Source organism: Oenanthe melanoleuca, chromosome 3 (genome assembly GCF_029582105.1).
Source record: "Oenanthe melanoleuca isolate GR-GAL-2019-014 chromosome 3, OMel1.0, whole genome shotgun sequence".
Taxonomy (NCBI): Eukaryota; Metazoa; Chordata; class Aves; order Passeriformes; family Muscicapidae; genus Oenanthe; species Oenanthe melanoleuca.
In genome coordinates, this window is record NC_079336.1 from 74,642,204 (window position 1) to 74,668,298 (window position 26,095).

Below are 26,095 nucleotides of genomic sequence, written 5' to 3' on the forward strand. Positions count from 1 at the left end.
GTGAATTAAAATTTTGATGACTAGATACAATCTCATACTCCCTACACTGAGCTAAGAGAAGAGGGACTCATTAGATTTCATAATGTTTTGAAAAGCCTGATTATGCAGGATCTTCTTCTCCTTAGCTATTTAGAAGACATCAGAATTTTACTAAGATCTAGATTTTATTGGAGAACTACTGTCATGTAATTGACACTCAAGATTTTCTAGTATGCACGAGTGAGATTTTGTTACACTGGCATAACACACTCATGGACACCAGTACTTCCTTAAAGTAGAGTGAAAGTAAGAAATGAATAGGTAACAGTTTGGCACAAAAAACAAAATGCCTGTTCCCATATCTTTCTCTTTCAATGGCCAGTCTTCACTTTTGATTGAGTACAGTGCTTTTGACAGAGGTGTGTGACAGCTCATGGGAAATCCACTAGAACACCTCCTCACTCACTTTCTCTTCAGAACTCACACCCAGGTCTTTTATATAGCAGCCTAGTCACATTTGGAAACAGCCTTGATCAAATTATGATCTATATAATTTTCCATTAAGACAGTTGTTTGCAAATAATTTTTGCCCAAAATATTATAATTACTCTACTGTGTGACTGACAAAACTCCAGTTTTACTATCCATGCTTCTCATTAATCAAAATTTCATAATTACACACCTGTAGAAGGCAGGTCACATGCTCTTCTTCTAGTCTTTGCTTAGTCAAGGCTTGTTCAACATCCCATCCTGAAGCTGTAGAGCCTGTTCCAAAGCCTGTGCCCTTAGCCCAGTATAACTGTTGCTCTTCTGTTGATGCAGTATTGTGCGTACTTGACACCTGTGGCTAAGCAAAAAAAAAAACAAAAAAAAAAACCACAATTATTTCATAATTTCATCTTAGTAGCCCTATAGTGCTATCTTTAAAAAGCCTTTGTTATGCAAAAGAATATAATCCCAGTTTATTAACTTTCTAAAGATATCAGCATCCAGTGAAATTCAAAGCTTTCCACAGGAAAGACTACTACATATATGGAGTTCTAGTAAAGGTCAGCAGTAAACTGTCAAAAGTAGCTCTTCAATTTGACCAGTACTGTAAGCCCTTCATCATTCATTTATCATATCAAGATACTACCACTGCTTCAATGATAAGAGGTATTAAAATGCTACTTAATCAATATCATTCTAAACACCACAGCTCTGTAATAATTGCTGCTTAGAACCTAGTCAAATTTAATAACACAGTGAGATGAAGGGGATGGGAGTGGCAATGTTATCAAGAGAACAGAACTGAAACATTAAGATGCTCAAGTATTTGTTGATTTTGAATAAATACTCCAAATACCAAGAGCAGTAAGTTACATGTATAGCTCTGACATATGTTCCCTGAGTCACTAGATACACACTACCTCCTCTTTAGGTAAGAGCAAGGAAGTTACTCATACTTAAAATTTTCTGAGAGCACATTTTTGCAACAGTGCTTGTACAGTTTTTACCAATGGTCTCCCTCAGTGATTTTAGTAACACAACTCCAATATAACACTGCTTAGCCCACATGAAGTGCTGTGGAAGTATTTACACTAATTTTTGAATTTTAGCAGGTCATTGGTGAAAAGGATGCAGAAAAATCTCTGATAAGCACTTTTTAACAGATGTTTTCCTACTTACATATTTAGGACCCTAAACAATTGACTTGCTACATTCATTACTCGGTGACAATTAGCTGGAATTACAATATTTGTTCTATGGCTCCAAAAAGTTTCATTTTCTGTTCACATCCTCCTCAGTGACTTTGTTAAAGATTGTATATGAAAGAAGAGAAAGGATGTATGAACAGACTGCAAGGGTAAAAGAAACTATCACCTGTGAAGTATCATATGGACAGTAGTCTGGAATAATCTTTTAATTTTTACACAGGGAAAGGAATGTGCCTTGGTGATGAAACAGTTGTGTGGTTATTTTCATGTAGACATTACTCATTACATCACTCATGAACATGTTGTCCCTTTAACACTCAAGAGGACTGTCATGAGCACTGAATTAAAGCACTTAAGGGAGAGTCTGGCCCCAGAAATACAAGCCTCAGTGCAGGCCTGATGGATCTCTAGTTTCAAGTTAACCATCTATCACTTGATAGATATAAATTATGAGAAAGCAAGCTATTTAAGGGGTCATGGTAGCACTGAAGCAGAAATAAGAATTAATGGTTGCCCTTTCCCTCCAAACATGCAAAAATGCTAAGGTGTTAATGTGTCAGCAGCCTGATACCCCATTAGAAGTAGAATCTCTCAGCTTCCCCTTGAATTTGATTAGCCATTAAAGTGAATTATTCTCAGGCACAGCTTCATCTCTTGCTTGCTCAACCCTTCATCAGTATCAGAGCTGCTAAAATATGGACAGCCCTATATTTTGCAGGTACAAATCCATATTCAGCCACCAGGAACTGTTTCAAGCAAGCCTCCACGAAAACAATGCTGAAGAGGGCAAGTCATTAATGGCTTTTTAAACACTTTTACAGACAATTGCAGAATTATTTGCAGAAATGGTAACTTACAGTCCTAAAAACAAAATTAGAATATATATATTCCAAATAGAGGGTGGTATAACACAGGAAAGAAATACCTTGAAAAAAGTCAAATTATAGAGATTAATTTGGGATTTTGAATATTATGGAAAATTTTTGCCTTTAGATCTCATTTAAATATCAGTACAAAGATTGTAACAAAAATCACTGCATTAATTTATTAATTTTTCCCAATGCATCTATATTTGTGAAGAATTTGAAAGGAAATAGTTTGCTACCAGTTTAGATGATGAATGTTAAATAAGGTAATGAGGTCATACTATCTAATAGGTGTTAAAGAACCACCATTTATTGAGCATTATGCCTCTCCTGCCCTGAAAGAGAAGGTCCTGCAAAAGAAACTGATTACACCTTAAATGCCTCAAGACAAGACTTCTTTCTCTACTTTCATGATTACTATATTTATCTGCAACATGCAGGGGCAATTACCTAATCAAGTACTTCACAATTATATGTAACAACTAGGCTACAACGAAAGCAATGAGATGATTTACTTTTTTAAATTAAAACTCCTAGCACCTCTGGGTGGTTCACACAGTGCTGGTAAGCTCACCTCTGCCTGGCTGGGACTGGAGTTGGGCACTCTGGGTGCGTGGTGGCTCAGGGCAGACAGACAAGCCAGGATGAGATGGATGGCCCCGATCTCCAGCGCCATGCGCCGCAGCAGCACCCCATCATCAGTGGTCAGCGGGGTCGTGCTGAACAGGCTGCGCAACACGTGGAACGGCAGCGTTGGGAGCACGTTGGCTGAAGGAGACTGCAGGATATGACCTAGGTTGGAGAAGAAAAACATCAAACCCACATTCAATACAGCCTATTAATCTCTGCAATGAACAGAAATCTACTAAGGACTTAAGCACTCACATAGAGCAAAGCTATCTAATACTGTGTTTCTCTTCAAAGAAAAATTTCATTATGAAGAGAGTGTAGAAAAAAGAGTGTTAATTTTATTCATAGATTTGGTAAAGAACCAAATTTTAAAAATCTGATTTGCCATTTCCAGGCAGAAACCTGGCTTGGATTATTTTTTTTATACGTATATATTTTTAATCATTCCAAATACAGCAAGGTAAAGAGTGCATGTGATCAGCTAATATCAGCTCAGCTGATAAGCAGCAGTAGTTTATCACATGTAAGATTCTTTCTTGTATTCTTGTGCACAAAGTGTGAATTAATGCAGTCACACAAGCCAAGTTTCTGTTGAAGTTGAATACATGGTGAAATACTAACATAATTTTAATTAGATGAGTTGCATGAATTTTGTGCTACAATTACTTAAAATTTTTAACCCCTATGCATTATAAGCAGACATTTTCTTTTAAAAGTCACATTTCGAATAATGGAGTGACCTATTAAAGCAACACACTCAGATATGGGAAGCTATCTCAATCCTTTTCCTGCATTTAACAATACATTTCACATTCCTTCCCCAGTGCATACAAAAAGAGAAGAAACTGACAACTGGAGACGCATCAAACAGTGAAAATACCTTAAAATAGCCAACTCTGTCCAGAAGTTTGCTTCCTATTTTAAATATTTTATTTTCTCCATCATTCTTAAGTGTTTACCAGCTATATCATCATCCAGAGATTTAAACAAGTATGTCTATATTTGTGTATATATGTGTCTACACACATACATACATACAAGTGTTAATTCATAGATATTTCATACTCTTTTGCAAAGACAAGAAGGAATCAAAACTCCTCTGACTGAGATCTTCATAAATAAAATCAAAAACTTCTAGAAAATAAGCCCATCTGATACAATTCCGTAACTGCAGGCATAGCCAATTCAAAAAAGAGAAAATCTAAACATTTGCACATTTTGTCTTTGCAGACAACTGAATCCATGTTTTAATCTATAAGCCAAAGATTTAGAATTGCAGCTCTTCATATTATGCAAGAAAGTAATGAGATACTAAATGTGTGAAAAGCTGCATTTCAAACAAAAAGGGAAGATATTAATAGTTTATACAGAAAACTAATGTGGGTACAACTGAACCTACATTTTGTAGAGTTGAATTCAGACTTAGGGAAAAGAGAAACTGGCTATTTAGTCCAGCTAAAACAAAGGCTATGAGGGAATGTAATTCCTGTCAACAAATGGATCAGAGAAAGAAGAGGTATTGGGCACAAACTGCATATGAATAAATACAGGCAGAAAATTAAAGCAGCCCCTACGCATCAAGAAAATTATGTTCTGGAACGGTATTCAAATAGCATTAGGGGCTCTGCACATACACACAAAAAAGAAAGCAACCCAAATACTGAAGGTCTCTTTATTTAAAAAAGGGAAAAAAGGACATAAAAATTGCCTGCAGTAGTACTGGGACTACTCTAGAAAATGCATATTATTCTTCAGTTATTTATCACTCAAATTGGGTGGGTGTAAGCAACCAGATTGAATTTTTATTGCCCAATTTATTCTCGTCCACTGTCCTGCACCTAAATATGAGAAAAATAAAAAGCTAAGCAGAACAGAAAGCAAATGAGATTCTTGGTTTTCCAGCTGGTCTTATGAGGTGCATGTTGCACACCACTCTACAGAGTGCTAAATAAAGACTAACTTCTGATGACTGCAGCCTAGTCGTAATCACAGAATCATGTAGGTTGGAAAAGATCTTGAGACCAAAGTTCAGCTATAAACCCTTCACTGCTCAAGTGCACGACTACAGACTACCCAGTGAAAGGAAATGCCTTAAATGTACGAAAACATATTTCATACACACTCTTCCGGTTTTTCAAAACAGTAAGAAACACAAATATTAGAACTATATGCAGAATTCCAGGTCATTTGGAAACAACAAATGACAACAAATGTTTTCCTGGCTTATCTCTTTGAAGAATATCCCATTTCTCCCTCTGAACTCACAACAAGGTAGAGCTTTTGTTTAGGCAATTTAAGCACCATAATCGTTAGATCTTACTCTCCTTCTCTAGAACAATATTATCCAATGGTTCACTCTACATCTGTTCACTGCTACATCTGTAGCATTTCCAGCTACTCAGATCATTATCTGAATGCAGCCATCTTGACAGTGTCATTGTTAGGTATCATCAGTGCTTATTTTACAATTACTCCGACATGAGATGCAAAACCTTGAATATTGATGATTGTGATAAAATTTTGCCAGACAGAATTGAATAGAGACAAGTTTATCAAAGATCCCTGCAATGCGCTTCTGCACAAACCAATTCTAACTTCCTGATAAAAGCAATACAGTGCAAATAAATTTAAGTAAAATTATCTAGCTGTGGTCTACAAAGAAAGGTAATAATTACAGCACATACTTCCTTCACCATCATCTGTAACTCCCAACACCAATCTCAACAGACACTGAGCATGTTTCCGTTCTTTTAGCAGCACCTCAGCATAGCCCGGGAGACGGAGAAATAAACCAAAGGCAGCCAAAGAATGTGCAGGTATGGGAGACATAGTCTGGACTGTTGACTTGATAGGTGGAGGTTCTGCAGCAATTGTTTCTGGTGCTTCGTACACCAATTCCCCTGATTGTTCAATGGTAACCCATTCAAACTGATCGCTGTCCTTCTGTTTTTCCTGTGTGGCTGACGTAACCACTGGAGTGCTCACCTTAACCAACAGAAACAAAGAAATCTGGCAGTCATTCAGTTAAACACCTTAAACAAAAATTCTATTATAGTAAGGATCTAAAAGACATGCAAGTAGTGTAGGACATAATAAAGAAATCACATTAAATACTCTACCATTTGCAGATACAGGGACCATGCTAAATGGCTGAAAAAGGCATATATGTTGCATTTTCAATACAGTGCTAAAACATTGTGCTTACACAAGCAAGCAACCTAAAATCCTCAGTTAAAGTGTGTTGCTTAAACAGAGGCATAAAAGACAAATTACTCTGAAGTAAATACGAAGATTAATTTATGTACCATACTGTTAAATAAGAAATGGCCCTTTTATTTTTAACATTAAACACTGCGAACGTAAGTATTTAATTTTTTATTACATATTGCAAAAATAAGAAAAACTAATCATAATGCCTTTAAAAACGAAGAGTAACTTCAGGTATCTTTGCGGTTTTGTAGCAACTCATGATCCTTTTGAGCTTTTGATTGATTTGGCAGGCTTTATTACTATTATAGTCTAACAGAACAGTCTGTTTTATGACCAGAGAGCTGTGCAGCCAAGCATTATGATGGAAATCAGAGTTTAAGGGGGTAGTAGCTGTACAGTGCCCCAAGATATAATCAAACAATTTAAATGAAATTATGACACCGAAGTTCTTCTTATAATTAAATGTCACCGAGATTTCAGGTTTCCATGCATTCAGATAAACTGATTTGATCATATTCGGAATTTTAGTAGTAATCACTCAAATGATCTAAACTAGGAAAGATTAATATGAAAATACTTTACAGAAATTATCCAGAATACTGAATTCCTAATTTAAAGTCAAAGCCATGTTTTACTGCATTTATTCCAATTATCTTCACATTAGGAGAATCAGTTGTACCAGTGACTTGGAGAAATATAAAATTTAAAAAATAAGAGTCTGTAGAAATCATTAGTCTTCACTGTGAATAGTCTATTTGGTATTATGGATTTAATTTTTTTTAGGGTACACAGAATTCTTGTTCAGTATTTTAATCTAAATATATATCTCAAGCTAAGAAATTATGAAAAGACAGTAAGTTCCCAGGACTATAGAAAAAGAATGAAAAAAAAAAAACGGAATGAAATTTCTCATGGTCATAAATTACCTTCCATGTCCTGCAGAATTCCATATCATTATTCTTCAATACAGAGTACCCATTATCCCTCTTGGAATTCATAATACAGTAACTTTTTAATGTAAATACATTTCCTTAACTAGTAATTTTTGAACTGCATTGGTACTAGACCTTAAAGGTCTTTGTAGAACTATTTACAAAGGATGCATATTAATTATCCAGTCTCACTACAGCGTTCCTATGATTGCCATAATTTTGTAGTCAAGGTACTGAATAGCACCCTTAATTCATGATTAGTTCAGTTTCAAAGGGAATAAATATTCTTTCCTGTTAGGAATATCAGCCAAAAACTTCAAAAATATGGTCAAATAGAATCTTAATAACTCACAGGTTACTTTTTCCCTTTTTAGCAGTGTGTACTTAGAACAGCAGCCAAAGGAGTAATTCCACACTAATGCCACTATTGACACTTTTGAAATGCCTATCAGTGCATCCAGAGGAATTCTATATATATAAAAGTATACAAATAATATCTATTATTTCTTAATATAAATATAATTAAGATTATACTGTTATTCATAATAATAAAATTATACCATCTGCTTTGAGAACTGAACTTCACTTAACCATAAAAGTATCTATGAGGGTACACCTTCATCAACAATTAAATGATGAGAAAGTATTCCTTTATAGTACATCAGTAACTTTATTTTACTGCACCCTCAAGATACTTTAAGTTAACAGAAGCAGCTTGCCTTGGTCCCACAAGGGAATGGCTACTCAGGCAGTCTGTGACATGGACAGGAAAGCACATGGACAGCTGGACAGGGCTGTGGCATTATGCACTTGCCTATTTTAAAGTAACTTCCTCATATAACTGAGAATTTAAACTGAATCATAGAGAAAGATACGGAAAATGTTGTCCTTAACCAAACAAAATACTCTCAGCAAGGTTTCTGACATTTTTTTTTTCTACTCACTTGTTGAATTACGTCAGGATAAAGCATAGGGAGTCTCTCTGCAATAAGAGCCAATCCACCCATGGCTGCAAAAACTTGCAGTGGAGACTGAATGGGACAGGTTTCAAGAAGTGATTCATCTAGAACTGCATCCATACACTCATCCCCAGGACTGATGGCTTCATCTTCAGGGCAAGGCCCCAGTAAATCTGCATGCTCTACAAAAACCCAAACATAAAATAAATTAATACATATCATCAATACTGTGTTTATTTCTCTGTCCTTGTTTAATAGTGGATTTCAAAAGAAGGCTCCTTCTCAAGCAAAGACTGAGCCAAAAACCTGAAATGAATACAAGAATATCAAAAGAAAATAAATGTGTTAGAAGTACCTTTTGCCAGTGACAGCAGATCCATGTCAAACTCAGCATTATTTCTACAGGGCTACACGTTAATTATTAGAATTACATGTTTTATTAGAATTTGATCTATGCCTTCAAGACTTTGCTAATTTTGAAGTTATGACACTTTTTAACACTCTTTCATCTAGAAGGTAAATGTAGGTAAATTTTTGTTCTCCAATAAAGAGTTTATAGCTGAAGAATGGAAAGATCATCTTAACCTTAAATTAGTTTTGCTTCTCAAAATGACCCTCTGCGAAAGCCACGAAATTTAATTCTATTCTTCTTCATGAATAAAAATCTTGATCTGGATTTATAACTTTCTACTTGCTTCCATCCTCTCAGTTTATGACTAAGCACCCTAATATCTTGTACAACAGACAAAAACATGAACATTCTATCCACTTATGCGCACCAGTATATACAGAATATACAGAACTCTACCACAATTCCTTATTGCCAAAAATCAACCCTCTTTGCTAATTGCCACAGGCAAACTTCAGTGAATATTCTGTATATTTAGTCTAAAAATCTGTTTTGCATATCATATTTTTAAGCAATGTAATGCAGGGGTCCTCCAAGTCTTCACAGTACAGCTACATCAAAAGGCAGGAGAGATCAAGTGGTCTTAGTATCTCTTCACTGTCAGCAGTCTGACACTCCTGATAATCCTCAGTTATACTCCAAATATATAGCACATATGCTATTATTTATTATATACTTGCAGAAACACAGAAGCACATTAAAGAATAACTTGTGCAGCTATCAAAACAAATTTCTTATGAAAAAAATTTAAACAGCAGACACTGTATCTTTTAACAGATACTTTGTCTTTTAAAACTGTTTCTTTAATTTGAAATGGAATAGGAAACAGCAGGTCTTTCCCCATTCTAATTCTCAACTTTTAAACATGCAAGAAGCACTGTGTTACAGGACATCACTGATATGCTATGGGAGGATCACACTGCTTTGGAATAAGATGATCAAAGTGTAAGATTTAATAAGCTTAAATCAGGGACATGCAGGAATTTGTATATCAATTCATCCTACTTCATCCTACATCCTACTTCAAACACAGACAATGAGAAGTCTGTCTGTAGAAGTGTTTCACAGACAGACTAAGAAAAAGTCACAGATACTAGCAAAGCAGGATAATCCTTGTAAGAAAATGTCCAAACCTAACACTTTCAGTACATACAGCTTTGATGTCTACTGTTCCAAAGGACACAGGCAGAAATCTCTGTGGAAGTGCTCCTTTTCCCCAGACAGTGGGTGAGGGTGTCACAAACTTGCTGGTATCAGCAAGGAACTGCCTTCCACCAGACATATGGAAGATTTCACCTCACTAGGCTGAACATGATTTCCAAATCAATTGCTTGAAATGGCATGAATAGATTGGACCACAGGAAATGTTAGATATCCTTCATAACAATAGTTTTAAAATGAAGATTTTGACAAAAAAATTCACCCCTCTGTTTTGCAGTGTAAAAAGCCTTCCCAAAGGAAGAAAACAAGAAAATAGAAAACACAGAGATACTAACAATGCACAGAAAGCTGCTTCTCTGCAAAAGCCACTTGAAAAGTAAGTTCTCAGGGAGTAAGGCTACAGGCAGAGCCTTTCACTGTGAGTGCAAATACAGTATCATCTTCAGTGTTCACTCAAGGAGTCACACTTAAATATGCTTCTCAAGCCCTTGTTTTAGTTAATCTTATAATCCAATTCAAACCTCCATCCATTTCACCTCCATGAGTATTTTCCAAGCTTTCAGTGAAGTCATACACTTCAGATATGAAAAACTGTTAACCTCAAAAAAGGCACTGAAGCACACAAAAAAGATGTTAATAAACGGCACTTTTCCTCAGGTAGTAACAAATGTAACACTAGAGACACCATGTGAAGCTATAAAATCTATCCAGCATGGATGGTGTCAAAAAAGCTGTGGTCTACTTTAGGTAGCAAGTAAAGTAGCATTGATATGTAAGAATGATTTCTCTAGACATTAGAAATTAGACATGAAAAAGCAATAGCTGTAACCTTCATTATTACTGAGTGATGAGTGTGAATGTAACTAATATTTTGCTGTATAGCACCACAGATCAATTGATTTGTAATGACAAACTCAAATTTTCAAAAATACTTGCCTGAAGTTTTAAAAAAAAAAAAAGTCCAGTAACTTAATAAAAGTTCAGAGAACCTTTTTGTCTTCACATGCAACTTCACTACTAAATTGAACCTTCTCTAACAATTTGAGTTTTATTCAAATAGTAAAATATTTAATCTATGTTTGGAACCTAAATAAAGAGCATAACTAAACAAACATTTGAAAAAGGTACGTCTCTCAGTAGTATGAGAGATATGTATATCCTAACACTGCATAGAGTCTGCATGAAAAGCTTATTTCAGACCACATATCAAGAGAATTCCATTTTTTTCCCAACACTTCCGTTTCTTATCTTTTCTAGAAACAGACTATCAAGTGAATAGTTATGAAAAGAAGCCCCTATCTTAAAACAACTGAATAGTTAATTTTGGGATCAGCAAATCACAATTAGTTTAATTTCCAAGTCCCATTTCTCTAAGTCTTGCCTAAAGGAATGATATAGACATAATTCAGAACAAATTCCTGAGATAGATCTCCTCCTTTCCCCTTCCCCAGCAAATAGATAGCAAGAAACTGGCTAAAGTATTACCAAGAAATATATCATATTAGAAAATGTTAAATATTTTTAAAAGCTGGAGTTATAAAACCTGCTTAGAGGGCTTGAGAGAAATCCCCATTTTCTAATCAGCATTTGCTAGCTAAGACACTGCAATAAAAATTTACACAGGCTTCTCTAACTCATATGGTTTCAAACAGCTCCTGTGTTATTTAATATGCACTTGTTACCAGCATACTTACTAGAGAGAACTGATACACACATCAAGAAATAAAATACACTGTATCTATACAATTATAATTGTATCAAATAGAATATTAAAATGAAAAATGTGAAACCAGAACAACCATTTAGCATCTTATAAATACAATTTAGGCAGGCAATGAATTTGCACTTTATCACAAACTTCAGCTCTTCAGTCTAGAACAGAATAGCTCAGGAAAATCATCCAAGAAAATACAGAAAACTGCTGTTTCTCATCAAGAAAATCAAAACAATTTTTGCCCAAAATAAAAACATATTTAAAAGCAGTATATCAAAAAAGAAAGAACACTCACCTTTTTCTGTGTGAAGACGTTTAAATGAGTCTGTTTTTGATAAGCTTGGGTCTGAGATGACTTTGGAGCCAAGTTTAACTGTCAAATCTATTGATCGGTATCCTTGAGGGAGTTTGCGGTCATACAGCAGAGTCAGAAGCTGGGCAAGTGTCATTTCAGCTGGTAATGGTTGACCTAGACAAGAATGGCATCAAGTCAGAGAGGAAAATTCTGATTGGGTTATTTTAACATACATATCCAGGTGCTATTCATTACTTGCATCACAGATGCCAAGTAGACTAAATATCATCTGGCTCCAAATTAAGGCCTTAATTTTACCATTTGTTCTCTTGGGAAAAGAGGCCCCATCAGATTGGAACAAATCATCAAACATTCCCTAAGACAGCTCTGTGCTGAGAGCACAAGCGCTTGGCACATTTAACAAATGGCTAAGGCTGTAATTTGATGTGCATTTTAAGTGGGTACTGGCTGTCCCCTTCTATTAAACACCATCTTTGCATCACCCTTGAGATGTGGGGGCATTGAGGTGTGTGTGACCAGAAGGTAAAATGGGTGGTATTGAAAAAAATGAAAAACAAAGAAACTGGCAATTCTTTTTCAGGCCTGCTAATGTCACACCTAGCTCACTACTCCTGTGTCAGGATAGCAGAACCTAGCAGGAAAAAAAAAAAAAAAAAAAAAAAAAAAATGCATTGCCATTTCCTCCACAGCAATATAGACTTGAAAAACACATGAAATACAGTCCAAACTGATTACTCTAATTCAGATTTTGGCCACTTTCTTGACTGCAAATATGTTCTTTCCTGAAATTACAAGCTAATCTCAAGGCAGAAAAATTTTGTCTGATAACAAGTAGATCTACACACGAAATATTTTAGAGTTGGATATAATAGCATGTCCATTTCATCTTGACTGCATTTAATCAAGTAAAACATCTAAGAGGTCCTTAGTAACAACCTGTTTCTTCAATTGAAGATGGTGTCTTAAGAAAACCAAAAATTAAAAATGCCTTGCCATTGTGCAAGTGACTAAGCTTTCTGCCCTTTTTTTCCATCACTGATTTTCTTCACATGGCTTCTTATTTTGTAGTAACTGTCTGCTGTACAAGACGTGACTAGATCACAAATACAGAACTGTTTACATGACCATCATGAGACAGCTTTACCAGCTACATACTGAAAACAGGCCACTTCTTTGATTGCAAATATGTTCTTCGTATTCCTGCTTTCATTTGTGAGTGAGAGTGGAAGTGTTTAGAGAGTTTTTTTAGAACAAGGCACTAAACTTCAAGGAAGACTAACATAACTGCTACCTTTTTCAGCTGCTATGATGCCACAATGCTGCAGCTGCTATGTTACAACACTTTCCAGATGAAAGCTGTTTACCAGCCCAGAAGGGCTCCACACTTCCAAGATGCTAATGCCCATTACCATTGTAACAACTTCCTGATCACATATCAGCTACTGAAAAGACCATAATTTTGATGTTTAAAATGCATTATTAAAGTTACCTGGTAGTAGTTTATGGTATAGATGAAAGACTGGAACACTAATGGTCTTGCTGGAAGATTCTCCTCCTGAAGAAGAAGCACCAACTTTATCTGCCATCACTCTTCCTCGCCTTGATGGTGGGCGGGGAGGGGTGGATGAAACAGCTCTCTTTGACTGAGATTTTAAACCTACCACAGAAGTAAAAAATTTCAAGTTCTTCTAATATTTAATACCCTCAGTTAGCCAAGATACAACATACTCAAAATCTTCAATGATAGAAAATGTAAGAACATTACCTCACTGGATAATTAATACTAGAATAACATTTATGTATAAAACATATCTGGATATAATCCCAGTATTTTTAGTTAAAAGGCCATGCATTTTCCTAAGGCCCAAACATAAACCAAACCATAACTAGATGATACCATACATAAAAAAAAAAAAAAAAAGCTATTCAGATTCTGCTCTTGTTCAAGAACACAATGGGCCCAACAGCAAAACATTTTAGGCTGTCTTTTTACCTGAAAGCAAGAAAGGCTAAATTTTCCAAATTGACAGACATTTCAGCACAGATTATAGATAATAACCACTTGTCTGGCCTATAAAGGTGACTTTAGCTGCAGTACTGACAGTACCACATGTGACAAAAGGTGTCTTTACACGTGCTTTTCAAGTTCCCTGGCCCCAAAACATTTGCAGTCAGCACTGCATGAAAGTTAGGAGGCAGAATAGCAACATAAAATCCTACTGTTATTACACAGGAAGACTGCTTTATCTTAGGACAGCTTAAGGTGACATAAGGTACAGCAAAATTATACTGCAATCATATACCCTTCTGTGCAGGTGACAGACCAAGGTAAAAAGCCAGCAGGTCAAGACACAAAGACAATTACTAACTTATTGTCCAAGAGCTGGCACAAAACTAACATCCACACTTCAAATGCTGCAACACACTCTGGTTTCAGCTGGTCATTAGAAGCAGCTCTAACACACAACACATTGTCCCATAATCTCAGTACTCTAAACTAGCTTGCCTCAGGAAGATCAAGCTGCAAATACCATCTTCTCCCTCTATTAATTTTACCCATAGGTAAAAAGTTAAATACTTTTTACTTCTTGAGACTCTGAGGATGCTAAAAAAGTATCAAAATATATGAAAAATTAATGACAAAAGAAGAAAATATTTGACAAATAGGTAGTAAAAACAAATGAGAATGTTTACATTTAAACTCTTACTAAATTGAAGAAAATTGGAAACAACATCAGAAAAAACTAAAATCTGCTTATTTTCAATAGAGAATGGGTTATATTAGGCAGTAGGATGAGTGATGCAATTGGAATGATATGGCTGACTATGCTATGCCCTATCTTCAAGCTTGGCATAGTATTTCTGTTTCTATGATTATTTTGATTCGTGTTTTAACACTTTGCTTGTGCCTACTAGTATTTCAGATACTACTAAAACATGCTTAACTTGTTCAAGTGGCACCTACAGTAAATATCTTGTCAGAAAAAGATGCTGCAATTAGCATAGCTATGTTGTTCTAAATGTATACCAAGTTCAGTGAAACTGCTGCCCTATTCAACATTTGCTTTAAGAGTTATATCTATATCTAAAACCTGAAATAAAAAGCTTCAGAAATATTGGTGCCAAAAGTCAAAGGAAATCAGCATCTCTGCTTTATGCTTTATGAAGTGTGAATGAACTCAAGGTACCTCAATAATGGCAGAATGCTAGATAGGAAGGGAGTAGTTTGAAGTTCATTAATCAACTTCAAACTGAAAGACTAACTACTTCTACAGCCATCATCTGAACTGTAACATTTGTGTACCACTGCAAAATTATGTTCAATCTATATCCTCCAACAATAGGTCTGCAGGAAAAGGGCTTACATGAAAGACTTCTGAAGGTTCACCTCATTAGTTTTATAAACTGAATGCTTTGAAAGAAACTCCAGTATTAGTTGTTTCCAAGTGGAATAATATGGTTTTATTCCAATATCTCCATCTGACAGTTTTTAGCAGAGTACCATTAGTTGTTATACAAAGTATGTGGATACCTTTTATTTCCAAAGCATATTTTGGGAAGAGAGGTGATTAAACTCTGTTGCACCAGCTACTGCAAAAAGGTAGAAGCAATAATACCCTCCAAGCCCCAGGAGTGTCTTTCAAAAATGCTGTAAAATACTCTAGAAAGAGCATCCACGAAGATGGGTATCACAGACATGTATATTTAGTGTACATATATTTGACAATTTTGTCAAAGTATAATCTATTAGAGGCAGCTATTTCACCAGGAATTAATCTTGGTTGCCTAACAGTCAGTTACATTACAATTACAGTACATGGTACTACAATCTTTCTAACCATCACTGGTAATAAAATTAATTATTGGTAGATATTTTCTTCCCCACATACTTTTAACAACAAAAATAGCCATTTTTAAAAGATAGAAGAAAAAGACATACCAGAAGCAACAACAACACTGTAATTGTCCTGAAATCCATTTTCTGCTTTAACTTTTTCTTTCTCTTCATAGTTCTTTTTTTCTTTATCTTCCTTCTGTTCATTAATTAGCTTAGCTGTAATACTGGGTGTATCTATATGGGGATGGAGGGGACAAGGACAAAGAAAGAGAGGAAAGAAAAGCACGTCAAGATACTAAGTTGATTTTATTAGTTTCTAAGCTGTTAGTAAGGCTATTCTCCACTACAGTAGCATCTCAAGAGTTCCAATACAGGCAGCAATACCTATGTCAATACCTATGAATTAAGGTATTACAGTAATTCTGTCCTGTTCTTCCCCCCAGACTCTGTTCTCTGACAATTTAAATCTGTTACAGTGTAAAACCATTCCTTGATGAGTCAAGTGTTTTCACATTAAAAAACCCACTAAATCAGGCAACCAATCAAAAATGAGATCAAGCAAAAAATCCCTATCCAAACCCAAACCAAATGAACCAAAAAACCCACCAAAAATCTTGACAATACAGCAACAGCAAAAAGGATCCAAAACGTTTGTTTTTTTTTAAAGACAGCTGCAGACTTATTTAACTAGGCTCTTGTATTTGGGTCTGGGTATCTCTCGTTACATACTGATCCAATTACAGAACTGGTAAATTCTCTTCCTTTGAAGAATACATAAAATACATTACACAATCAAATCTTGAGCTGTTTGCTTAAGAGAACATTAGATTACTGCAGTTCAACCATTTAGGTTCAATTATTAGTGTAGATCATAACTATCAATAAGTTATTAAATCTCATCTAATTTACTAAATCATTGATGACTGGTGACAATGGACAATTTCATACCCTGTATGGTACAACACTGGCACAAAAACAGCCAAGTAATTCTCTAAATGCTTCTGAGTAGCAACTTGTTTCCACAGCATCTTTAAGGTACCACCAGACTCAAGACCTAGAAGTACCATCCAGCTACCTTTAACTGAGTGTCACCAGTGGGTGAGGTGCTGAAAGGGATGTAGCTTAGAAATATGTTATGTTTTGTGCCTGAAGACACTAGTTGTGTCTCAGACAGCAGATAAGATTACAAAAAGATAGAATGTGAAACTACTGCCACTTAGGATTCAACATTCACACACGTACACTTGCTCTATGTATAGACCTGTATAGACATACACACAAATGTATCTATCTATGAGACTATGTATGTGTTTGGCTTTTTAAAAAAAATTCATCATTATTGTTATTATTACTATTATTACATTTCAGAGTTGCTCTAGTTTTATCCCATGGACTCAATGCCCACTTACTGCTGGGGAATTTAAAGGTCATTAATAAAATTATTACAGAAGGTTAAGCAATTTTAACTACTGAGGTGATACCCAGATTTGTTGTTCAGTTTTTCTGACTCAAGCAGTAACTCAAGACTAAGGTGCATGAAATACAAAACAACTGGTACTCATCCAGGTAATCCTATGTGCTGTGTACTACACATTTTCTTCCTACGGTGAAGTGACGCAAGCAGCAGATCTATCAATGATTTTAGGACATCTTTCTCCCCCTATTTTTTTAAAAGCTGGGGAAAAAACTATGAAATTAATATGGTTCTTGTGATTTATTTATGCAGAAAGTATGAAATAGTTAATTTGAGAAATTAACAGTAGTAATGAAAAAAAGAAAAGAAGTTAACCCAAGGGACAGATTCTGACACAGGATCTTCCTATTGCTGTAGTAGTGACAGTCTTTTCTTTCTTTTCTACCCCAGTCCACCCTTCTGTCTCTCACCCCAAACACACAGCTTCCTCCTCTTATATTCAAGCCTTCTTTATTCTGTCCTAACCAGGGACTTTATGGAATGCCATACAAGAACCACAAAGCCAAGGCATAACAATCCTGTATCAAACCCTAAAGTTATGGTGCCCTTCAAAGTCAGCACTTGACCATTTTCAATTACACACATTACAGTTTACCACATCATCCTCCTCAGTCCTCACTAGCACTGGCTATCAAGCTGACAACAATATACCACTAAGGCAGCTACTCAGTACAGTTTATGTCACTGCTCAACAACTGATCTCTACCTCATATAAAGTGACCATCCTACCCATTACAGTAATGAGATCCTTGTGCAGTTTGTAGCCAGAAAAACACTAGTCACATTTCACACATGACTCTCTGGACAGTAAATATATACAGAATTCTATGAGAAATAATAAACTATTCCTCCATAAATAAGACACAAGCATTTAGCTAAGAATGGATATTTTTCTATTAAAATCCTAAAACACATCTTGTCCTACTTAGTATTTGGCCAAATAACATTTTAGGACCCCATCGGCTTGTTAGCTAACATTTATTACACCAACAAATTTGTTAGCAATTTCAATGTAAACATTTTCCATAGATATAAAAAATATTTGCTTTTCATTCAATGAAGACCTGTATCATAAATTAATAGTTGATCTACAGAGTTGCAAAAAAGTCCACATTCGAGTAAACCTACATATAGGAGCATACATACCTAGTCAGATGAATGGGCAACTAAGTGCACACCCTTCAGTGCACATCTCCCATGTGGCAAAAACATAATTGCTCTAATGATCTTTGACTTTTCTTTGGTATTATTGAGAACCACATTTTAAGAATAAAAAGGAAGTCCTGGATTTGCTTATTTTTTAAAACACAAGACAAGTATAAAACTGATTTTTCATTTAACGTGTCCAAATGATTTTTGCTTTATTTATTACTAGAGAAGAATTTACTTGCATCTTGTTTGGTTTTACTTAGAGAGTTCTGGCACGGACATGACATCTTCAGCAGGAATTCTACTCTTTAAGTAAATTTAAAAAAATCATTAACCCTAATCTTTAACACATAGTTCTGTTTCCTGAAGTATTAAATAAACACTAAATTTAAAGTTGGGATTAATTTTAAGATTAAGATGTCTATCATTTAGGTGTCAAAATCCATATTATGGTCTGTGAAAGCCTGAACAACAGAGTTCCCCACAGAGACGTTCATCTCTCAGTGTATATTCAAGTAGTATAACTGAGAGGACTGAAGTTTAAAAAACAAAAAAATAAATTAATGCCTTAACATTATTCTCTCACTATGCATAATTTTAAAATTAATATCTAGAAGTAAATGATACTTTTCATTTTCCATTTAGTAAGCAAATGCAAATATTTACATAGCGGACAAACATATAACCACAAAAATTAGATGGAGCCATTATCAAGGTCCTTTTCACAGGGCATACATTTCCACCTTGAGATGTAGCACTAAGCTTCAGGATATTTAACTGACAAAATTTGGGAAAATTTAATGAATGGATGAAAGCGTGTTTTAAAAACTAATATTTGCAGTATCATTTCTATGGTCAAACACACAATAAAAGATTTTTTTTCTTTTTTTAAACTGCACTTAAAAAACCAGCAAAACAAAAACACGAACTATTGCAAACTTGCCTGACACACGATCAAGAACCTCTGCTAGAGTTGTTGAGACAGGCAAGTGAAGAGTACGGAATTTGTGTCCAGCTCCATACATTGGATGTTGAATTACGTGACTAGTAGCATTAATTCTACCTTTGTACAGCTGAAAGGAAAAAACAGCCAACATTAATTATGACTTTAACACTGAGAAATAAATTAAACTACTATGTTCTTATAAAGCCATGTCAGTTAGATAAAGCTAAATTCTTAGAGTGCCAAAAAAGAAAACTGACGTATCCTTCAACTTTGGAGGTATATAGTAAAAATGCATCAAATTAGGACATGTTTAGTTTTTTAACTCAAAATAACTTGTTTTGAAAGCCTACAATATTTTTAGGACCAGAAACAGTATGATATCATCTTTGCTTCAAAAAACTCAATTATTTTACAGAGGTGTAAAACGACCTTTTTTAAAAGAAAAATTGTGTGCCTGAGACTTACAATTATTTAGGAAATTAAAACTTAAACTAAATATTCAAACTTAACGATATACTTTGAGTAGAGAAAGATATTTCTCTGTTGCTCTGACTTTAGGAGGAGGTTTATTCTCAACTAATATCTGTTTTTTTGTTATTATGACAGGTAACTAAGTCACTATTAGTTAAAACATTGCAAATATTTTACTATAATGTATTTTAGACAGCCTTGAAGACTTGTTTATTAATATGCACTTACAAGACCAAGTTATTGTTGTGCAATGCAATAAAAGAAAATTATTTTTTGACAACCAAAAGCTTCTGAAATAAAGTTTTGGTACAAACTTTTAAGTTAAAAATAGGGAACCAATCTTTGAAAGGTTATGTTGTTGGATATTCTAGAAGTATATCCTGTACATCCACATTAATTTTAAGGTTTCTCTTTACATGTTATAGGAGGAATCATCTCAGTAAGAACACACTGCTTTTAAAAGAAAAAACTGAATTATGGCAACTTCAAAACATTTTTTCTGCATTTACATACCTAGTAACAGCTTTCTGTAAAAATCTGTTCTATGTAAAACAATTAACAGAAAATTGATGTTACCTTCACTTTATCAACAGACCTGTTAACAACTACTCAGCCAAGTTAAAACATTTAAATGTTTGTGTTAAAACTGTGTTTGTGCCTCCTTTTCCATTTTATACTATCCAATCTAGTTTCCCTCTCATATACATCCTGTAGTACTTTACTTCTGAGCTGCAGAAACCAAGTAAGTGACTTTTTTCTGGATGGGGGTATCAGATCCCTTAAAGAAACTTGTGGTTTTACCCTATTTATTTAGTCACAAACTTCAATGAGAGCACTTCAGACATCAGTTGTAATTCTGTTCCAGTGAAGCATGTGGAACCATAAAGCATACATCTGCTTTAAAAATTCATTTACATATTTGTCACTCAATTTATTCAAGGCATTTTGGCTAACTGCTGAAGGATGTCTGCCAATTTTGACTGTGACTGATCCTTAATGAAACTGCTAAGGACAACTGGACAGATATTGTATCTCTATTTATTGCTAGAGTGTAACAGTACTATTAAAAAGCCTTCTGTAAGAGAAATTTCAGTTGTCAGATCTTTCAGAAGCAGAATATTTCCAACAAATATTTTGTGTTATTGTAATATAATGCCTTGAATTTTCTTCTAAAATGATGAGTTACAATTCAACAGCACTTTCTTTTCCAAAATTCCATAACGTGTACAGCAGAAAAAGGCTGCTAACATTTCAAAGTTGAATATACTCGACTTAAGATTTAAAGGCTAAATTTATTCCATGTTTACCGTACAGTATCAAAAATTCTTACTGGACAAGGTGACTGAAGAAACAAAGTCACTTTCTCATCCTCTAGCATCAGCTGCAAAAAAAGCCTCCTAATAAATCCTGAAATATTTCCAGAGGTTGGGAGGTTCCCACGCTGAGGAGAGGACTGGAACAATTCACAGAGAACCTGAGAATGCAAAATGATATCAGATTTAAAATATTTCTATATTTAGGTCTTTAAAACACAGCTCTACACAACCATAGCAGGCAGTGTCTGAGATTCAGTTATCACACAAACTAACTCAGAAGGGAGCTCCACTGAAGAAAATACTGCAGCAAATAAGCAAATGGAAGTTTAAAATGCTGACTACAGCATCAAAGTAATTGTAAACATGTAGATTTCTCAAAAAGATTTAAAAACTGAAAATAAAGCAGTTATAAAAACAGCTTTTGAATCCCTAAAGCAAACATTCCCATGGCATTATGCGCTATTATTCCCAGCTATTAACAGAGAACTGACTCAATTTTTTACTGAAGTCTACTTCTTCCTAGAGTATCATCATTTTTAATGCTGAAAATGCATTTTTTTCATTATACTTGTATTCAGCTAGGTCTGCAAGGTTAATGAATGTGACGAAGATAGCTGAATCTGCTCTAGGATGCCAAATGCAAAGCCATATTCTGCAATACCCTGTATTTCCTTGGACACCGGTTGCACAAGGCAACTTCCCCGGACATCTCCTTAGGTTACTAATGTTAAAAATGTGTATGAAGCTTGCTGTTCAAATTCCATTTCACAAAAGTTTAGCCCTATCCAAACAGTCTTTTGGAGTTCGATCTAAAGTTTATTTCTCTAAGCCAAGAGGAATACAAATCTATACATAGGACTGGACAGCCATGCCAAAACATTTTTCTATGTTTCAGACAAACTAACAATTTTAATACAAAATTGTTCCAGTCAATGACAGCTTACAAAAACCAAACTTATTGTAAAGAAAGGTTAAAAAAAATAGAAAGTTTTTGAAGCTAGCTGTAGCTATTAATAAATTAAAACATTATTTTTTCTCTCTCACCTGTGCCATAAGTCTCTGATTATTAGGATGGCAAGAGATGCATTGTAGGAAAAAAGCAACTGTTGCATTTTCAATTGCTGTCCGCTGCTGAGTGGTCAATCCTGTGGTTACAGTTGAGGAAAGCAAGCTGGATCTTGCACTGGTCTGTTGTGCTGTCATATTGTGTCCTCCAGAGGTAGCACCAGAATGGCACAACAGGAATAAAAGTGCTGTCCACAATGGATTGACTTCAGAGCCGCCCAACCAATCCTTCATCATGTGGCTGTTGCCAACTTCTGTCAGAAACCTGAGAACAGGAGCAACCAGGTCTGCCGTGATGGGCATTTTATTAAAGTGCTGTGGAACATGGTGTCTCCTGAGCCTGTCCTGGGTGATATCCACTGATTGTGCAGTGCAGTCAGAGCTAGAAGTATGGTTAAAGCAAAAACTAGCAAGACTTCTTACAAGCAATGAAGGTAAACCTGAGTCCAGTAACTGCTTGATAGCTTCAGGAGACTGAGATGAAGCAGCAAGAGTAGCCAGGTGAGACTCTGTTAGTGCAAGAGGGGCTTGTGCATTTTTAGAGTCATCTGTCAAAGATGAACCAAGGTCCTGCTTTTTGCTGTCATCGGTCATAGACAGTCTGTGCTGACACTGCATTGGAGGAGGAGTGATACCCATCCATCCCATCAGTAGGGAAAAATAATTTGGGTGGATGTGGCACATGGAACAAAGCAAACTATCAACAGCTTTCTTCAAAACCATGTTGCAGGGAAGAGACATAGACCAGTTAAACAGTGACCTGTAGGAGACAGAAAATCATATCAATACATAGACCATGAGTAATTTTCCCCTTTTTTATTATTGGCTCATACATTTTTGCACTTTTATGATTTACTATTATAGAAGCTGCTGTAAAACAATCCATGCTGAACTTGGAAGCTTCTTTTGGATCACAGTATCAGCAGGATGCTGATTACCCAAAAGGCATTTCTCAACTGTATGCTTAAATTTCTTTCACTATACTGTATTTTAAATAGATATAAACCAGCTGCACACAAAAACAAGATTTCAGTCTTTCCACAGTTGTCATACATCTTATCCATTTTAACCAGCTGCAACCTCTTTGTGCTGTCAATTCTCCAAGCTGCAGCTATTAGGTCACACATGTACACACGCTCATTTACATGAAGGCCTCAATTCTTTGTGAGAACTGAAAGCACTTTAACATGTTTCAAAACTCAAAAATTTCCCTTATTAGGCATTTTCTAAAGACGCTGCAAAAAAATGAAAGCAGCAACAACCTTGTTGGTTGAACAACACACCCTTGCTATGCTTGCTTGACTTAAACTTAGGACACAAGTTAACAACAGAACTACTCCTCTGGGATTCTAAAATCCTTCCTAACTTTGACCTCATATCCAAGTACTATCTGCTTGAATACTAATGCAAGGCATATGAGTGCAGAAGCTAGTTTAGTTCCTATTATTCAGCTTAAATTTCAGAAGGGGTACCTGTAAAGTAAAATGGTAATTTCTTCACACAGACTTTGTGTATATATGTATATATGCATATATATATACACACTTTCAGAGTATGTGAACTACTATTTAAAAAAAAGTCAGTTTTCCAAATTGCATTCACAGTACCTTGACACCACAGGTGTTACATTATTTTAACGTTTAGATATAGAGGTGAAAACGCACTTTGTGCCATTCAATGCTAGGCTTTTAAATTAAATTTGGATATATTATCATGTATTGCATTCCCATTTGAAGACAAGGATTGTTTTCCCCTTTTCTGGACGGAAATGTTGTTCTATGTTTAGTCTAAAGGCACTCTAAAAACTCAAGGAACTCCCTGGGTCTAAGCAAAAGTTGGATTTATCACCAGTCAAGAGAATGGTCAATAAAACCCCTCCCCAAGAGAAAACTCATTTCACTGGCTAAATGATCCATAACTCTGGAAAGACAGTCATAATTTCCAAAAGTCCACATATAAAAAAGTAACACTTAACTCTTCTCCAACTATATATTAACACAATCTAAATGCCAAAATCTTCTGGATGAGTTAATGCTCTTTGAAAAATAAGGGTTTTTTTCTAAATACATATTTAAAAATAAGTAAGAAATTAGCATCCATTGGCCAAAGCAAAAATACTGAAATGGAAAATTGGGATGATGGGAAAATATTTTCAGAAAAAAGTGATTTATCACATGAAGGAGAAACCTGGAGCTATATCTAGAATCCATCACAGTATTCCAAAAGTTATAATACCAAAGAAGACGTAGAACACACATGAAAAGTTATTTTTATTTGAAAAATTATTGACCCATATAATTCTGACAAAAAAGCTTTTATATTTATTAAAGAATAGATTTTATAATTTGCTCCAGATGGTGGCTCATATGAGTGATAGTTTTATATCTGGCAGGAGGTAGGGGAACAGGGCTATATTGTAACTTGCATACTCAAACTAGGTACAAACTATCATTTCTCCCTCTGATGAAAACAACACACTATCCTCCAAAAGATAGGAACTCAGCTGTGAACCCCATTTCTATATAAATCTAATTGGGCTACCATTTTATAAAGCCTATTTTTCTATTTTTATCAGAGCTTTTCACATGTTAAAATGTATCCTGAAAACGTATTTCTGTTAAAGTGTATTGCTAAAACAACTAATTGACCAGCAATTTTAAATCCTTAAACTGATTCCCAAGATGAACAAGCTCATTCTGAATTAAAAATTATCTACATCACAGTATCACTGAAGTGTCTTTGGAAACTGTCTTGCTTGAAGTCATGCTGCACATATATAAGAATCCCAAATGCTTGTACCTGTAACAATAATTTATACACTTGCTGGTGTTTGAATGTTTGACTATGCCTAAAGGAGGAAAAATATGAAGGTTTTCTAAGAGCAACAACAAAACCCTGTGCAAAGATCCCATCATTAACTACAATTGTATTCAAGAGCACAAATCAAAGATCATTGAATAATGCTAGGTAAAATAATTTAACAGCCATTTTTCTATAAGACATGTGAAACAAAGTTATGTGGCTTCTCTTTTTTATTGTTTTGTTTAAACAGCTGAGATGTTTAAGCAACAAAAATTGCAAATAGTAGCGCATATTTTCATTTTGGGAGTCACAAAGAATATACATCTGGTGTTTAGGGTGAACTTCTCTTTAGAATCCACCAAAATGAAGCAAATTCATAGTTTAAGATTCACTCCAGATTTTGTGCTTCCATTTCTTTCAGATGAGACTGGCCAGAACAGTATTAAAAACTCTAAGAAAACATCTTCCCCATCCTACCTCTCAGCTATCAGTTATAGGTGTTGAATACTGTGATGAATAAGATAATGCTTCTGTAACAGCATCCTAATGAGGATATCTTAGAGGTACTAGGAAAATTACTGCAAACAACTTCAACAAGAATAATCTATTAAAAGACCTCATGAACAGAAACCATGAACCAGCTTACCTTTCACATACATGCAAGTATATACATGGATTTGCTGCTTCATTTCAGATTTTTGAGTCTTTAAACACAAATATACCTGGAATATGTGAAGTGCAGCTTTGAGTTTAGAACTGTTTGAAAATCTTTAGTTATCCACTCTATCCATTAGCTTCAGGCATATCACTTTCTACTATATCTCACAGTAAGTGTCTTCAAGTTGTATTATGCCAACGAACACAACAATTTAATTATAAAAATAATGTGATGCAAAACTTTGCTTTACTTACTCAAAGAGCTCCCTGTCCAGCAATGCTGGCAAATCGTATTCAACGAGCAATTCGTAACTATGCCACAAAATTGCTGCTACGCAATGCAAGTGGGAAGGAGAGGGCATCAGAAGCCCATACTCTCTGGTTGAGCTACTGGGACAAATGTAGCTGACCCGGCCACTTTTTTTCATAGCTGCAACTCTTGCAGAATCACTGACCCATTTCAGCAATGCTTGAATTCTGTAAGACAAGATGATGTTGCGCATT

At 35.2% G+C, this 26,095-nt stretch overlaps 1 protein-coding gene across 8 annotated transcripts in view; it reads right to left on the minus strand.

Moving 5' to 3' along the window:
* BIRC6 (baculoviral IAP repeat containing 6) overlaps positions 1-26,095 on the minus strand; it is a 170,579-nt gene that overhangs the window by 52,209 nt on the left and 92,275 nt on the right. For 6 of the 8 annotated variants that reach the window (XM_056486486.1, XM_056486491.1, XM_056486490.1 and 3 more), the window contains 11 exons: positions 25,847-26,068; positions 22,112-22,892; positions 21,082-21,225; positions 19,278-19,407; positions 15,814-15,945; positions 13,363-13,530; positions 11,853-12,026; positions 8,259-8,455; positions 5,857-6,157; positions 3,117-3,334; positions 662-826 (listed from right to left, as the gene is read on the minus strand). In XM_056486486.1, the coding sequence (XP_056342461.1) occupies positions 662-826; positions 3,117-3,334; positions 5,857-6,157; positions 8,259-8,455; positions 11,853-12,026; positions 13,363-13,530; positions 15,814-15,945; positions 19,278-19,407; positions 21,082-21,225; positions 22,112-22,892; positions 25,847-26,068 (2,632 nt within the window). The remainder of the gene's footprint in view (positions 1-661; positions 827-3,116; positions 3,335-5,856; positions 6,158-8,258; positions 8,456-11,852; positions 12,027-13,362; positions 13,531-15,813; positions 15,946-19,277; positions 19,408-21,081; positions 21,226-22,111; positions 22,893-25,846; positions 26,069-26,095) is intronic. The other 2 variants (XM_056486487.1, XM_056486494.1) reach the window with 2 other exon arrangements.